Genomic DNA, 16,182 nt, shown 5'->3' with positions numbered 1-16,182 from the left:
CTCTCACCCACACAGCCCATGTCCTCTGTGTCACTGGGCCCTTCTCTGGGCCTCACTCCTCCACCTGAGTCCTCCAGTCTGGGACCGAGGCGTTGGAAACCCCAGCTCCACCACCACGGTCCCGGTGCCTTTTCGGCTACATCCATTTGCTCGCTGTCATCCTTGTCCTGGTCCGTCGGGAACTGTGTTCCCACACCTGACAGTCTTAACCCTGATGCCTCCATCAGCCCCGCTGCACGTGCGTCTTCCCCTCGCGCTCCACATGTCTGCCAGCTCTCCATCCTCCGCGTCCACCAGTGATTCTCACCCGAGGATGCAGGACCCCAAGGCGGCCTATCAGAAGCATCTTTTGGGCTTGGTTTCCTCTTCTGCTATTGTCTGTGTTCCTTTTAGAGATTGCTTTTTTTTCCCCCTTACTTTTTCTGAGCTGAACACTGCTCACCCCTCAAGATGATTGGATAGGCCTGCCTGGGGGTCCATGCCCCCAGCCCTCCCTCGGGTGAAACCCACCCCCCACCCCAGATAAGAATCACTGATGTGGACGGCCACCTTGACTCCCTGGCCACCTGACTCCCTGACTCCCATTTTATGCCTGGAGCCTTCTTGTGCTTGCATTTACTATTGAAGATCATTGTTTTGAAGCGCCAGAATGCCCCCTTTCTACCAGTTTTTGTTTGTTCATTTTTTTGCTACTTCTTTCATGTGCTTTTTATACTTATTACTTTGCATTTTTCGTGTTTTTCGTATGCTAACTAACCTGGTAGTCTTCCCACGGAAGCACTTTCTTTTGCATACTTTCTTTTCTTCCTCTGGCATCCTTCCACCCCATTTTTCCCTCCCCTTGTTTCTCTACTCCACAGTCACCCTCTGACTCTTGAAAAGGATTTCTCTTAAAGATCTACATTGAAACTTTTACCCTTCAGTACATGAAAGCGACCTATACTCTAAACCCCCTTCATATCAGCCTGATAGCTTCCATACCCGTACAATATTTTCTGTTCTTATTTTAATATTTTCTATCCTTGAGGTTTACATACTGTGACACAGGTGGCAAGATTCCACCTTTAGGACTGCCTCCAGTTACTCCCTGCTCCTCTTATCCCCATCATGCATTCTTTTTGCTGTACTATAGTATTTTCGTTACCTTCATTCATACTGTTAATCCATGCATCTTTCCTATCTTTTCATTATTATTCAGGATGTTTTCATCTCATTTTTGGATTTTCTTAAAGACTTTCTTAGTCCTACCTTCCTACCTGGAAGCTCATTTGGCAATCTGTTCTGCACCTCTTTTTCTCTTCTTTGACACTTTGAAGCCCCTGTGCCACCCATAATTTGTTCACCACTGTCTTTCTGGTGCAGTGAGCAGCCCTTTCTAGATGTGGATGTGCCCCCTTCAATTCCATTTCCTGGTTCCCTTTCCCGTCTCAGCTCGGTTCCTCTTTACTCATTTCTGAACTTCTTTCCTCCTTTTTGGAATCAGATTTAAGTATACTACTCAATGTACCGTGCCTCGCCACCTTTTTTTTTTTTTTTTTTTTTTTTTTGCCTTTTTCTAATATTCTATTCAGATGCATATAGTTGTCTTCTGACTTGCTTCTTTTCTACCTCACCCTTTTTACCTTCTGTATCTTTGGTCCATCTTTAATCTTATAACTTTTCTTAATGTATGCTCTTGTTCTTCTGACCTCATTGTTTCTGGGTCTCCTTATTGTGAAGTGGATTTGCCCTGTGTTTACTTAAGTTACTCTGAAATGTTGCCAAATCCATGCAGTGCTCTTTTTAGTGTCCATCAGGTGTTTTCTTCCTTATTCCATATGATACGATTATAGTAGCAAATCTTGTTTTTTAGTATGTTATCCTCGCATGACTTTTCCCATCCTAAGGTAAATTTTAAATGCCTTTTCCCTTTATTTTGTTGTTTTTCTTTTTCTGCCTTGGAAGAGCACATTGTTATCCACCCATCCACTGTGTGTCACTCCTCTGCATTCACTAAGATCTTGCTGTCAAGCACCTCCTTCTCTTCTCCATTCACTGCTCCATCCCTTTCAGAATTTCTTCTTTCCAGCATACTGTGCTGAACTGCTTTGGTTCTCTGTTTGTTCCTTGATAGGATCCCTGCCGCTTGCCTTGTTTTATGTACACTTTACTGAATGTGTCGCTAATCTTTCTGTCAATTGCACTTTTTAATGCAAATGTACTTTCCTGGACACTGTCTCTCTTATGTCCAATTTTTAGTTATTTTATCTCGTCCCTTTCTTTCTCCCTTTAAAAACTAACTACACCGTCGTCTTCTTGACTCAACTTTTTAAGTAAAAGCAATTTTCATTATCCTGTGTGCTTGAATAATAATTTTTGGTAGCAAACAATTATATTGCATTATCTTAAATTTGATAAAGCTCTTATCCATCTCCCTTAAAACAACTCAACCTATTTTCTCAATCATCACTAAAACACTATGATTAAAAAAAAAAAAAACTTTTAAGTATTTCTCATAATATATGCCATTTTAAAGGATAATGACCTAATTATTTAACATATCATCAGTTCATTAGCAGACATGTTTGTGTGTAGTACAAAATGGTCTCATACTATAATAAAGACTATAATTGCATTTGCCTTTTATACTGCAAGGAACAATGGAATGTTTTCAGTATAAATAACAAATGCATTACAATTTTAAATAAAATATATAAACAAGAAGTTTTTTGGAAATACTGACTTACCACCTGATGAGCTGCTTGAATTGCCCCACTCATATTATGGGGAAGATGACAAGAATACTGCACAACACATTTAACATCCTTCAGCATAGGGAATAAGCCTATCGGCACAAGAGCCACAGCAAAAATATGCCATCTCAAGCAGGCTTGGGTGCAAGCTAAAAGTTTTTGTTAGCACAAGAATGCTAACTCACTGCGCCAGATTTTCTAAGTACTTGGTGAGATGTATATATAATGTAAATCTTTTCATATTAACAAGTATTTAGGCTGTATGAACAGATAGCTGGTGATATCTGAATTCCTCATTCTGGTCTCAATAATATTTCCTGTTTCATACCTTGCATATTCCAAACCCAGACTAATTCATACTTTTTTTTTTCTCCAACCAAGCATCTTCTCCTCTCCCTTTTCCTTTCTTCTTTTTTATATATACAAGTCTTCTCAGTTGCTTCTCTTAACTTTCAGTGAATCCTAACATTATTTCTTAACTTCTTGGCCAATTTAACATCATATTTACTGCTATGTCCTTTCATAACTCCCTTTGAATATCTGCCCTGCCATATCGTAAATATTCTACAAATCATTTACCCACTGACTCTAGAATAAATGAATGCTGTATTATTCTCTGGATTTTAACCTTATCATGATTCCCAACCAGTCCTCAACCAATAACATTCATTTGTTCTGCAAAGAAAATCCCGACCTATACCTGACAATCCTCATGTTTTTAAGGTTTCCACCAATGGCTTCTTATCAGGATTTATCTTAATTCATCTCCTTCTAACCTTCCCTAGCAAGCAGTCACTTAAGAAGTAAATTTCCCACTAAGACTTCAAGTGCCAGCGTATCCAACTTCTGTTCTTTTTTAGACTTCTGATCTTTTCTCATTCTGTATTTGGTTCTTCTGCGATCTGACAGTTCTGTTTCTTTAATTTATACTTGATCTGTTTTCTTGTTTTTCCACCTACTCAAAACTGCTTTCTAATTCATACAACGTCCCATTTATTGACTTGCTATCCTCTGTTTATTTTTTCTATCATGAGCTTTGGCTTAAGTATAGAGCAACAGCCATTTTTCCTATTATTATCTGTGACTATTCAAATAATGTCTTTCCATTTACAAACAACCTGAACATTTCCCTTCTACTCCTTTTCTCCTTTTTCTCTTTCTCCTTTGGCCGCAAACTCCTTACATTTTCTCCAGCATTCTTTCTTCATTCAGCTATATCATTTAGTGGATATAACCATCTCTTTTGGATGTTATGTACACTCTTGATATTCAGCACTATTTAACCATCTTCCATCTTCCTTATTTCTCACTTGGTACTTAATCTCTTCTCACCCTCCATTCAGTCTGGACGTCCTGGGATCCCTGCTCTGACCCATTTTAAGTCCATCGCATTAATCATTCTCTAACCTTCCATTCTGTTGACTCCACCAACTGCTTCAAATCTTTTTCCAACACAGCTTTCTGGGCAGCAACGTATACTCCAATTCTTATTTGCTATGTTCTCACTCCCCTCTTTTCTCCCATGGTTGGTATCTAGCTTAACGTACAACTCCACTGAACTTGTAATTCTGATTCTCGGTGCTCCTCATCCTGGCCCTCCTTATACCCTTCCCTGTTTAACATTTTGCAAAATTGCATTGCATGCTCAGCACCCTAACCTAAACCATGCCTTCTCCTTCCTTAATTTTAGCTTCAGTTTTTCTCAAGTTTTTCCTTCTCTACTTTTTTTTTTTTTTTTTTTTTTGAGACAGAGTCTTACTCTGTTGCCCAGGCTGGAGTGCAGTGGTGCCATCTTGGCTCACTGCAACCTCCACCTCTGGGGTTCAAGCAATTCTCCTGCCTCAGCCTCCCGAGTAGCTGGGATTACAGGCATGTGCCACCATGCCCAGCTAATTTTTTTGTATTTTTAGTAGAGATGGGGTTTCTCCATGTTGGCCAGCTGGTCTCAAACTCCTGACCTGAGGTGATCCGCCCCCCTCGGCATCCCAGAGTGTTGGGATTACAGGCATGAGCCACTGTGCCCAGGCTGCTCACTCTTTTTTTATACATATATTAATAGTTGCTCTTACAGCCAGTTCTAACATAATATTTCTTTTCTGAGCAAATCTTAACATACTTCAGCAAGTTCTTCCTAATTTCCTTTATTTGCACTGTCATATATATTAACATCAGCTTCCATCGATAATCACAGTGATGGATACACCCTTCTCTCAAGGTATACTCTTGAGGTATACTCCCTCAATGCCATCCACCTGCTCCACACCAAATACAGATCACCTTCTCACCAAATAAAGCACCCACCCATGCTTTCCAGTTGCTCTGTCAAACCAGTGTCTTTCAGGTACTGTCAGTAGCTTTGAATCAAGATTCACCCTGATCTTCCCCCCTAACCTTTCTATCAACCAAGCCCTTTAATTAAAACTTTTCATTCCCCCAAAATTAATACACCCACTTCTTCCTATCTTGATGTTGTATTTGCTTCAGATCTTTTTTAAAGAAATATTGCACATATAGTTGAGACTTCCTCGGTATCACTCCCCAAAATCATTTACCTCTCTCCTTTCCAAGAGAAAATCACTACATGAATCTGATACTTATCCTCATGCCTATTTTCATAATTTTACTACGTATCCATAAATAATACGTAGTGCTGTGTTTGCAGTGCTGTATAAATGTATATGTATGCGTTCTTAATAGAAAAAAAATTCCCATCAAGACTTGAAGAGCTAGTCTGTTTTCTGACTCCTGCTCGTATTCAGGCCTTCGCTGCTCTTCACCATCTACACCACTCATTGCAATCTTCAACAACACACATTTCACCCATTAGACCCCTTCTGAGATTTGACAGATTTCTCCATTACAGTTCTTATTTGTCTTTTTGCAACTTGACCACTCAGAACCCTGCTCTAATTAACAGTGCTCCCATTACTTAGATGAAAACCCCTTTCTTCTTCTTCTATTATGCTCTATCATATCTTACCCATTTTGGCTACTAGCATTAAATTATCATAGCAACAGATATAGCATTATACTCTTGAGGTTTACTTCCCTCATGATTCCCTACCAGTCCTCAAGAAATACAATTAATTTCCTCTACAGACAAACTACTCACCTACCCTCCCTAAATGGTCAATACCCATGTATTTAAAGGTTGCTAGCAGTGCCTTTTTAGGATAATACATCTTAATAAGACTCCCTTAAACTTTCTTATTAACCAAGTTTTTAACCAAAAATTTCTACCTACAGCATCAAGAGCTAATCTACTAATTCCCATTCCTGCCTGGGTCCCCGAAGCTCTGTTAGATGCACCATTCATTACCATTGGGCCTTCCCACCCAATTTGACCACTTGGGCCCATTTTGAGATCTTAGCAGTTTCCCCTTTTAAAAACACAACTGATCTGCCTAGTTGCCACTCCATCTACTCTTAACTTTTGTCTATTTTATACAATGGTCCTTTACTCAGCCAGCTCTCTCTTCCTTCTTATTCCATCGTAACCTTGGTCCAAAAATGGTTCCTTTACCCACCAGTCAATATCTGCCATTCTTCCAGTCATCCCCTCACATCCGCAGGAACTCTTCACTTTCTTCTTCCATTCCTTTCTTCCTTATTTTGCCCCAGACAATCATGCTGCTGATTCTTCTACGTCCCTCCTTCTTTCAGCTATCACCTGTGTGTCATTCTTAGGGACTCCATGGGTTCTTCTGGATACTCCCCTCCCCTTGGGCACTCGCTGCTCAGCACACTGCCCTCTGCCCTTGCCACATTCTCCATTGCATTTGCCTGTACTTTCAGATCTGCCTACACTTTCATAGGATTCTTGCCACTGGCCTGCCCTTTATGCCCATCCCACTTAGCCTCTCTCACCTCTCACCATACTGACCAAACACATTACTTCTAACGTTTTTCCAGCAAAGCTTCCTGGACAGCAAAACCTTATACCCATGTTCTTACTGTGCCACCTTCTTACCTTACTGTCTTCTTCTTAATACACAACTCTGACAAATTCCCAACTCTCATTTCCTAATGTTCCCATTTAGCCCTCTTTAATGCCCTTCCGTATCTGTTGTTTTTCTACACTGCATGCTCTGCCCCCTACCTCATTCACATGTCCTCTCACCCTATTTAGCATCCAGCCTCCATCTTTTGTTCTCTCCTTCTTTGCGATTTTTGCATACAAGTCTCCTCAGTTGCTTCTCTCACTTTTGGCAAGTCCTAACATTCTTAATTTTTGAGTACATCCTTAATGTCCCTCTCAGAACGTTTCTCCAAATTTCCCTTTGGAGGCTTCCCCTGTATAGCCTAACCTTTCATAGTGATGGATACATATTCTTTTTGAGGTTTCCTCCCCTCATATCCCCACTTTCTCCCTCATTCAAAACCAGTTTTCTACTCTTCAGATAAGCCTTCCCTTCCCCTTAGATAGCATCTAACCTGGCTTCTTTCTTTTCCATCATGACCTTTCGCACAAGTATGGTGCCAAATACCTCCAATTAGTATCATTGACACTTTTTTTGGTCAATACTAAGTGATGCCTTCTCGTCTGGAAGCAATTTTAACTTCACTATTGTACACCTTTTTATTTTGCCTTATTAAAACTATATTCAGCATCCCTCTTTCATTCAGAGACTCTGTGTATGTCATTTCCATAGATTCAGTACTGTCTTTTGGATAAACAGACCCCTCACACTCAACACTCACTGTTCAGACTGCACACTGGATCTGAGGTCCAAAGCTTCCTGAACAGTGACCCCTCATAACCTCAATTCTTACCTAGCCACATTCTCTCCTTCCTCTGTCTTCTTGAGTGGCTGTGACTGGATTAACGTAAAATCACTCTACCAGAGTTGCCACTCTCCCTGTCCCAGTATTCCTCATCCCGTCACGCTTCAGTGCCCTTCCTCACTAGCCCACTTACTGTGCTGCAAGTGCAGCCTCCAGCCTCATTCATTTATCCCTTCCCTTTTGTATCCTCCATCACCTCCATTCTTTCCGTCTCTCCTGTCCTTTCATTCAAATCTCTTCAGTTGCTTCTTCTAATTTTCAGCTAACCCTAACACGACAGTTGCTCGAAGAGGCTCTTTATCAGAATTGTTCCTAGCCTGCCTTGTCTAAAGCAGTGGTTCTCCAACTGCAGCTGGTTAAGACAAGCTGCAGGGCCTTACCCCATGATGTGGTTTGGATCTGTGTCCCCACTCAAATCTCATGTCGAATTGTCATCCCCAGTGTTGGAGGTAGGGCCTGGTGGGAGGTGATTGGATCATGAGGCCAGTTTCTCATAGATGGTTTAGCACCATCCCCTTGGCGCTGTTCTTGTGATAGAGTTCTCACACGATCTGATTGTTTTAAGTGTGTGGTACCTCCTCCCATCTCTGTCTTTCTCCTGTGAAGTGCTGGCTCCCCACCATTCACCTGCTGCCATGATTGTGAGTTTCCTGAGGCTTCTTAAGCCATGCTTCCTGTACAGCCTATGGAACCTTGAGCCAATCAGACAGCTTTTCTTTATAAGTTACCCAGTCCCGGGTATTTCTTTATAGCAATGTGAGAACAGATTAATGTACCCTGAGTTTCTGACTGACTAGGTCTGGGGGAGGGGAGAAGAATTCAAATTTCTAACAGATTCCTAGATAGTGCCATGTAACACATTCTAAGGAGCACTGCTCTCAACTTCTCCCTCAACCAAGCCCTTTAAAAATCTTCCACTAAGGCATCAAGAGCAAGTCTACTGACTCATTCCTATTCAGGTCTTTCCTTCTCTCCCATATGCTAGTCACTGCAATCTGGCCTTATACCTACTATATTTGGCCAGTTAGGCCCATTCTGAGATCTGGCAGGATTCTCCGGGCATCTTGATGGCGCTGTGGTCTTTCTTATTACCATGCCACCTTTTCAGAATTGTTATCTAGTTTATATAATGCTCCCCTTAGCTTTAACTCCTCTTCATGTCTTTTGGCCCAAATACGGGACTATCTCGCCAGTCAGTCCTGCCATTCTTCAAATGACCGTTTCATCTGGAGGCAACTATGTTTTCTCCTATTCCTTTTTCCCCTGTTACCTGTCTTGCCCTAAAGATGTACGCTACCTTATCTTCAGCCTCCCTTCTTTTAACTGCCATCTATATTTCATTCAGATGGACTCCGTCTCCTCCTGAATGGCACTTCCTAGCCAGATTCTCTCTAGTATCTGCCTCTCATCTGTAGAAAATCTTCACATGACAGAGTAACTTCTAAGAGTAACTTTATTTAATACAGCACTTTCATGATATTCATTTGTTTTTCCCCTTTGGTGATTTGCCCTCCCTTATCTTAATTATATAGAGTATAATTTCATCTACCATCTGTACCTGGAAACAAAGAAGTTTTACCCTTTAGATGGGTTTCCAATGTAATCTCCAGCCACTCCTCTCCCAATATTAGTCATCCATTCTACAAACTACTCAAAGATCTATCCTGGTGTCTTTAAGTGCTGCCCTGTTAGGGCTCATCTTAATCCACCTCCTTCTAATCCTTCTAATTAAACTTCTCACAGAAGCTTCCCATTACTTTTCAAGCACCTCTTCTTCCCATTTTATCTACTACTTTTCAAAGTCTGCAATTAAGAGCCGACATTTGACGAAATAGACCCACATTTAAAGGGTTTACAAGATTTCCCATTCTGGGAAACACTTTTCTCATTTTACCTGTCCATGCCACTCCACCTATGCATACCTACTCTTTGTATAGTTCTCCCTTTACACAGTTTCCAGTCTCTCCTTATTTAATCTTACATTTATGGGGCTGTATCCCTCCTGTCAAAACCTGCCAATCTTCAAATGACTCTATCTCTTCTGCAGGCTCTTCCACTATTTTCCCCAGTTGACCCTAGAAAAACAACTGTTACTTAGTCAACTTGTTTTTTCAGCTACAATCTTGTGTATCATTCTCATGGATTTAGTCTTTTCTTCCTCGTCACCTCCACACCACTCTGAACACTTGCACTTTCAGTTCATTCCAGACCTTCATAGGGTTCCTGCCACTGCCTATGGCTAGAATCCATCCCATTGCAACTCCTTGACCTTCCACTCTGTTGGGCACACTTGCTGCTTCCAACATCATTCAAGCAAAGTTTCCCAGATGGCACTTCCTCAGGACACCAGTTCTTATTTATCTCCTTACTCTGTGCATTCTCTTTTCTTCTTAACTCATATCTCTACTGCATATGCAGCGCTGCCGTCTTCTGGTGTTCCTCATTCTGGCCCTCTTTAATGCCCTTCCCTACCCATACTTTTTTTTTGTTTTTTGTTTTGGAGACAGAATTTCACTCTTGTCACCGAGGCTGGAGTGCAGTGGCCTGATCTCGGCACACTGCAACCTCCACCTCCCGGGCTCAAGTGATTCTACTGCCTCAGCCTCCCAAGTAGCTGGGATCACAGGCACCTACCACCATGCCTGGCTACTTTTTGCATTTTTGGTAGAGACGGGGGTTCACCATGTTGGCCAGGCTGGTCTTGAACTCCTGACCTCAAATGATCCACCTGCCTCAGACCTCCGAAGTGCTAGGATTACAGGCATGAGCGACCGTGCCCAGCCCCTACCCACACTTTATATTCCATACTCCAGCCTAAATCCTACATCTTCTCGTCTTTTAGCTTCCAGCCTCCATCTTCTCTTCCCCTGTGATATTTTCATTCATGTTTCCCTAGGAAATGTCTATCACTTTTAATCAATCCTCACATAGCAGAGTAACTTCTAGGCAACTTCATTGGAACACTGTGCAATAGTTTACAATATCTTAAAACTGTCAGTCATCCTTTCACTTGCCATCTCTCTTTTCTTTTTTTGAGACAGAGTCTCACTCTGTCACTCAGGTTAGAGTGCAGTGGCGTGATTTTGGCTCACTGAAACCTCCAGGATTACAGGCATGTGCCACTACGCCCGGCTAATTTTTGTATTTTTAGTAGAGACAGTGTTTCATCATCTTGGCCAGGCTGGTTTCAAACTCCTGACCTCAGGAGATCTGCCAGCCTCGGCCTCCCAAAATGCTGGAATTAGAAGCTTGAGCCACTGCACCCGGCCCTACCATCTCTCTACAGAAATAGATATAGACTTTTTTAAAAACTTCACTCTTCATAATCACCCATTCCCCATCTAGTAGCAGTAATCCATTCTCTGGACAAACTGCCTGTTCACACACTCTTAATAAATCAAGCCTAATATTTCTAAAGTTGCCATCTATAACTTTTTTTTTTTTTTTTTTGATACAGAATTTTGCTCGTTGCCCAGGCTGGAGTGCAGTGGCGCGATCTCGGCTCACTGCAACCTCCGCCTCCTGGGTTCAAGTGATTCTCCTACCTCAGCCTCCCAAGTAGCTGGGATTACAGGCATGCGCCACCACACCTGGCTAATTTTGTATTTTTTTTTTTTTTTTTTAATTCAGTAGAGACAGTGTTTCACACTGTTGGCCAGGCTGGTCTTGAACTCCCAACCTCAGGTGATCCACCCGCCTCAGCCTCCCAAAATGCTGGGATTACAGGCGTGAGCCACCGTACCTGGCCCATCTATAGCTTTTTATCAGCATTCACCAGTTAATAACTTTCCTGTCAAGCAAGTCCTTTAATTAGCCATTCCCTCAAAAGCTTCAAGAGCTAGTCTATTGCTTCCTCCTACTGAATTCCTTGCTCCTTACCCTTTCTATGTATTTCCCATGCAGTCAACCATTTAGACCTAGAAAGGATACCCCATTCTAAATCTTTATTCCACACCTCCTCTGCCAGTTGGCCCTTCCTTATGTAATATTTTCTTTCTTTTGCTTTCAGTCTCTTATTTCTTACTCTCTTATGACTTTTGGCCCAGCAATGCTGTCTTACCTTCCCATTGATGTGTGTCATTCCTTAGTGACTAACTCCTTTTCATCTGAGGACAACTCTAATGTTGCTTTCCTAGTACCATTCCTCCTTCCCTTTCTGAATTTGTCCTAGAGAAAAACCCTCCCACCATTTGTACAGCATTCCCACAGACTCAACACGATTTTCCAGGTAGGTGTGTATTGCTTATTTTGACACTCACTGCCCAACTTTCCTCGATGTCCTACATGCTATACTGCACCCATTCCTTCTCAGTTCAGTCCAGACCTGCATAGCCTGCTGCAGTTAGCCTGTACAGATCCATCTCTTTTGCCCTCTTTCTAATCTTTTGCCCTAGTGACATACCCTTTTCTTTAATTATTTTTCTAACAAAGCTTTCTGGAAATGCCTCATAAGTGTCTCTTACTTTGTCATGGTCTCCCCTAGGTGGTTGAGACCTGGCAGCTCCCTCCCACCTTTTCCACTCTGCCCTTTGCCACACTGCGTGTTCTGTACCCTGGCCCAACTCACATATCCCTCTCCTGTCTTAGCTGCCAGCATCCATCTTTTCTATAATTCACTGGGTTCTTTTCTTTCTTTTTTTTTTTTTTTTTTTTTTTGAGCCAGAGTCTCACTCTGTCGCCCAGGCTGGAGTGCAGTGGTGCGATCTCAGCTCACTGCAAGCTCCGCCTCCTGGGTTCATGCCATTCTCCTGCCTCAGCCTCCCGAGTAGCTGGGACCTGTACAGGCACCGCTGGGTTCTTTTCATACAAATCTCCTTAATGGTTGACTGTCATTTTCAGTGAATCCTCACAAGACAAGCCTAATTTCAGAGACCAGTTTTAATGCAGATCTTCAGGGCATTCTTTCCTGATTCCCTTTGGTGTTTGTCTTCCTTTGTTTGTGTAACTCTTATCTTTACATTATGGCAGTGCATTCAGTATTTTCTTGCCATGGAAAGCCCCCCCCGCCCCGCCTCCTCGCCCCATTTCGTCATCCTCTGTAGCGGCTTCAATAGATTACTACCTGGACTTCCTCGGATCCCTGTAACCTCTCATTGTATCAGTCAAACCATTTAAGTAAAAAATTCCCACCAAGGTTTCAGGAACATTACTAACATCATTCGTATTTACTTCCTTAATATCTTTCTCTGTATCAGGTCCTTACATGTAAGTGTCTTCTGTCTTTACCTCCACATAAAACCCAGCCCCTGTGCCCAGTCTGTGATCTACCCTCATACCTGATGTTGTCTCTTTATTCTTCCTCGTTTGCTGTAGCCTCTCTGCTTAATTGGAACCACACTGGGCTGCTATTAGCTATTTGCTTAATGTCTCTCCTGACTCTTCATTCTAACTTAATCATGACCTTTCCCCTACCATATCCTGTATCTCTTTCATTGTTTACAAAAAAAATGCCTCACCTGACCTATTCTGGCCTTGTGTTAACTTTCACTTCTTTCTTTCTTTCCCCTTCTCCCTGAAGAAAATCCTGTCTTTATTAAAGCACGCTTGTTCTTTCCTCAACCCCTAATAGCATTGAAATTGAGTCTGCAGACTTGATAGGTTCATTCTTGCCTGTATGGGGCAACCCACTGCCATCATCTGTTTTCAGCGGATTCTGTTGAATCCATCTGCTCTCTGAATTCAGACCCATTCTTCGTAGTCCCCACTAGTGGCTTAAATTAGGCACATCTTGTCTAGCTTATCCCTAACCTTTCAATCTCTTGACTGCCTCAGCTCACCAGAGCCTGTTGGAAAATCATTTGAAATACAAGGTATTTTACAATTTATTCCAAAACAAATTCTCTTCTCAGCACCTAGGCATTAGCTTGCCTCCTGTTTCCAACTGCCCCATGGACTTTCTGGCCTCTTTCCTTTTGCTTGTTTGTACATCTTCCTCTGCTTGCCCAAAGCTCTTTTGTATCTTTTGAGAGCCAATTAAACTACTGTGTCGTTTAACATTTTTTACAGTTTTCCCAGGCTGTTGGTTAATCCTGCACCTTCACATGGCACTCTCTTAAAACTTAAAGGATCTATGGCACTGAGTTGTAATGTCATAGATAGATCGCACACACACAGCCTCACACGCTTACTTAACTCCTAGACAGCTCCTAGAGACAGAGGTCATGTCTCAGTCATCTTTTTATCCAAGTGTCCGGCACATAAGCTTATACCTTTACATGTAATGTCAACATGTATTGACAGTCACTACATGTGTGGATGGATGAATGGATGGAATTTAAAGTCAAGACTGAGCAGATGGAAGTCTTATTACCCAGCCTGTCATATATGGTCTTTATATCTGAGCCTGTTCTTTCCTCTCCTCGCCTATCCCCCAAATAACTTTTTAACTGCCCCAATATCTAATATTTTTGTACCTATAAGCTTTTTCCAGACCATAGATAAGATCCTAAATGCCTTTTCTTCATCCCTGCTTGCTAAGCCCCCTCCTTCAAACATTTCAGAAAATCCTGTCTTCTTTATAAAGACTTCACTTTCCAAAAATGTACCCCCACCTCCATTTCTTATTACTTAACACCACTTGTGTGAAAACATACAACTGCCCACTTGCTTTTCCATTTAAGACACTGACTTTACCAATAATAGAAACTCATTACTGACCTCCTCACTTTAGGCTGAAGGTTGACAGATAAAGCAAGTTCTGTCTGGTGATTTGTGGGCCCGCCATCAGTCCACAATCTAAAGATAGTATTGAGGTGCTGATGAGATTGGTCAATGTTAATCTGATGATCTGTATGCTTTTTTTACCATCTTTTTTTTTTTTTTTTTTTCGGTCAGGTCCTACAGCAGTGGTTCACAAAATACTATTTTTCAACATTTAGGCCTCTTTGAGATAGGCATGGCAAAAAGCCCCCAAAAGGACCTCTCTGCTGCTTTCTTCATACCAATAGAGAAACAGTTTGCCCATGTTATCATTCCTGTACTGCTGTAACCCACAGCGTGGAATAGACTTTACATTCATGCTTTGTGAGACTGCCTTTCTGACCCGCTTGCAGGCTGCTTTTGAGAACCACTACCCTAGAAAACAGGGCATGTGTGTTTAACTGGAAAATGTGGAACACAATGCTGAGTACGGGTGGCACTTCCTAAGAAATGATGGAAACTTCTCGCTTGCACTGCCCACTGATGCAGGTTTGCCTGCCTTCTCCTCCAGTTGCAGGTACCTTTAGCTGCACCATGAAGTTTACAGTCCGGGACTGTGACCCTAACACTGGAGTTCCAGATGAGGATGGGTATGATGATGAGTATGTGGTGAGTCTTCCCAGCAGAGAGACTTTCTTTGACACCTTCGCAGCACTAAGTGACTTCTGCCTTGAGAGAACATTTTTCTAGGAGCATCTGACATAAACTTACGGGATTTCTATTCTTCTGAAACAGATGACAACTTAGGAGGACCTGGACTAACCCTCCTCTGTAACTGGACAGCATCAGGCCAGAGATAATTGAGATTTACCACTTCATCATTAAAACAAACTCACCCTTTTTTTTTCTTTATAATAGGGATAATTAAGAAATGAAAATAATTACATGATTTTCATTGAGATCAGTTTTATTTAAAATGATTTGGGGTCGGGGGTTGGTTTTGTTTTTTGGTTTTTTGTTTTTGCTTCAGCAACTGTTAGTTTATAGCCAGATCATGGATTAAAAAGCCTTCACAGAATGGAGGGAAAACTTTTAAAAATATCAACCTCTTAGTGAATGATCAGAGGGTACTGTGTGCCCAGAACTCAGTGGTCAAGTGTGGGTACAACATGACTACTCTGTACCTCAGGGCTACAGATGTTGATCTGAATTTGGCTCTTGCCAGATGTTCTGTTTTCTTGCTTTCCTTTGCTAAGGGCTCCAGCATTAGATTTATCCAGACTACAGAACTTAAACTATTTTGGTGGTAGAGTTTTCTCTAGGCTCCAGAGAACTATATTAATTCCTTTATCTTTGCCCTATAACAGAAAGGACTTTTCTTTACTGACTGCTTGTTACCCACTAGCTGGAAGATCTCGAAGTGACTGTGTCTGACCACATTCAGAAAGTACTGAAGCCTAACTTTGCTGCTGCTTGGGAAGAGGTGGGAGATACCTTTGAGAAAGAGGAAACCTTTGCCCTCAGTTCTACCAAAACCCTTGAAGGTGAGACCCATTTTGCTATCAGTATATTGCCTGATAGCAATATAACACCTAATAGGTATATTTGTTACTCCAGAAGAACTCCTTGTAAAAAAAAAAAAAAAAAAAAACTTCATAAATCTCTTACTTAAAAGGCCAGCACCCTGTCTTCATCATCTAACTGATCAGCCATTTTCTAGTCCAAGTAGCGTCCCTCTACACATCACCAACAGCCCCTTCCACCCCAGCTCCCAGCATAGACTGGTGCAGAGGGAGATCCCTGTGCTTTACTTTCCTAATACTGTCTCATACATCTTCTCAACACAGAGGCTGTCAACAATATCATCACATTTCTGGGCATGCAGCCATGTGAGAGGTCCGATAAAGTACCTGAGAACAAGAATTCCCATTCGCTCTATCTGGCAGGTAAGAAGCTTCCATCAGATTTTCCTTCCATTTTATTGCAAAGCTTAATAGGATATAGATGGGCATCTTACGCCTTGCTC

At 41.9% G+C, this 16,182-nt stretch overlaps 1 protein-coding gene across 7 annotated transcripts in view; it reads left to right on the top strand.

Annotated features, from left to right (window-relative positions):
* Positions 1–16,182, top strand: part of COPG2 (COPI coat complex subunit gamma 2) — a 161,657-nt gene that overhangs the window by 144,531 nt on the left and 944 nt on the right. For 5 of the 7 annotated variants that reach the window (XM_015134921.3, XM_015134920.3, XM_077997344.1 and 2 more), the window contains 3 exons: positions 14,728–14,825; positions 15,562–15,700; positions 16,004–16,102. In XM_015134921.3, the coding sequence (XP_014990407.1) occupies positions 14,728–14,825; positions 15,562–15,700; positions 16,004–16,102 (336 nt within the window). The remainder of the gene's footprint in view (positions 1–14,727; positions 14,826–15,561; positions 15,701–16,003; positions 16,103–16,182) is intronic. The other 2 variants (XR_013415556.1, XR_013415555.1) reach the window with 1 other exon arrangement.

The sequence above is a fragment of the Macaca mulatta genome, chromosome 3 (assembly GCF_049350105.2).
Source record: "Macaca mulatta isolate MMU2019108-1 chromosome 3, T2T-MMU8v2.0, whole genome shotgun sequence".
NCBI lineage: Eukaryota > Metazoa > Chordata > Mammalia > Primates > Cercopithecidae > Macaca > Macaca mulatta.
The sequence above is the reverse complement of the archived record's forward strand: the minus strand, read 5'-3'. Positions and strand labels throughout refer to the sequence as shown.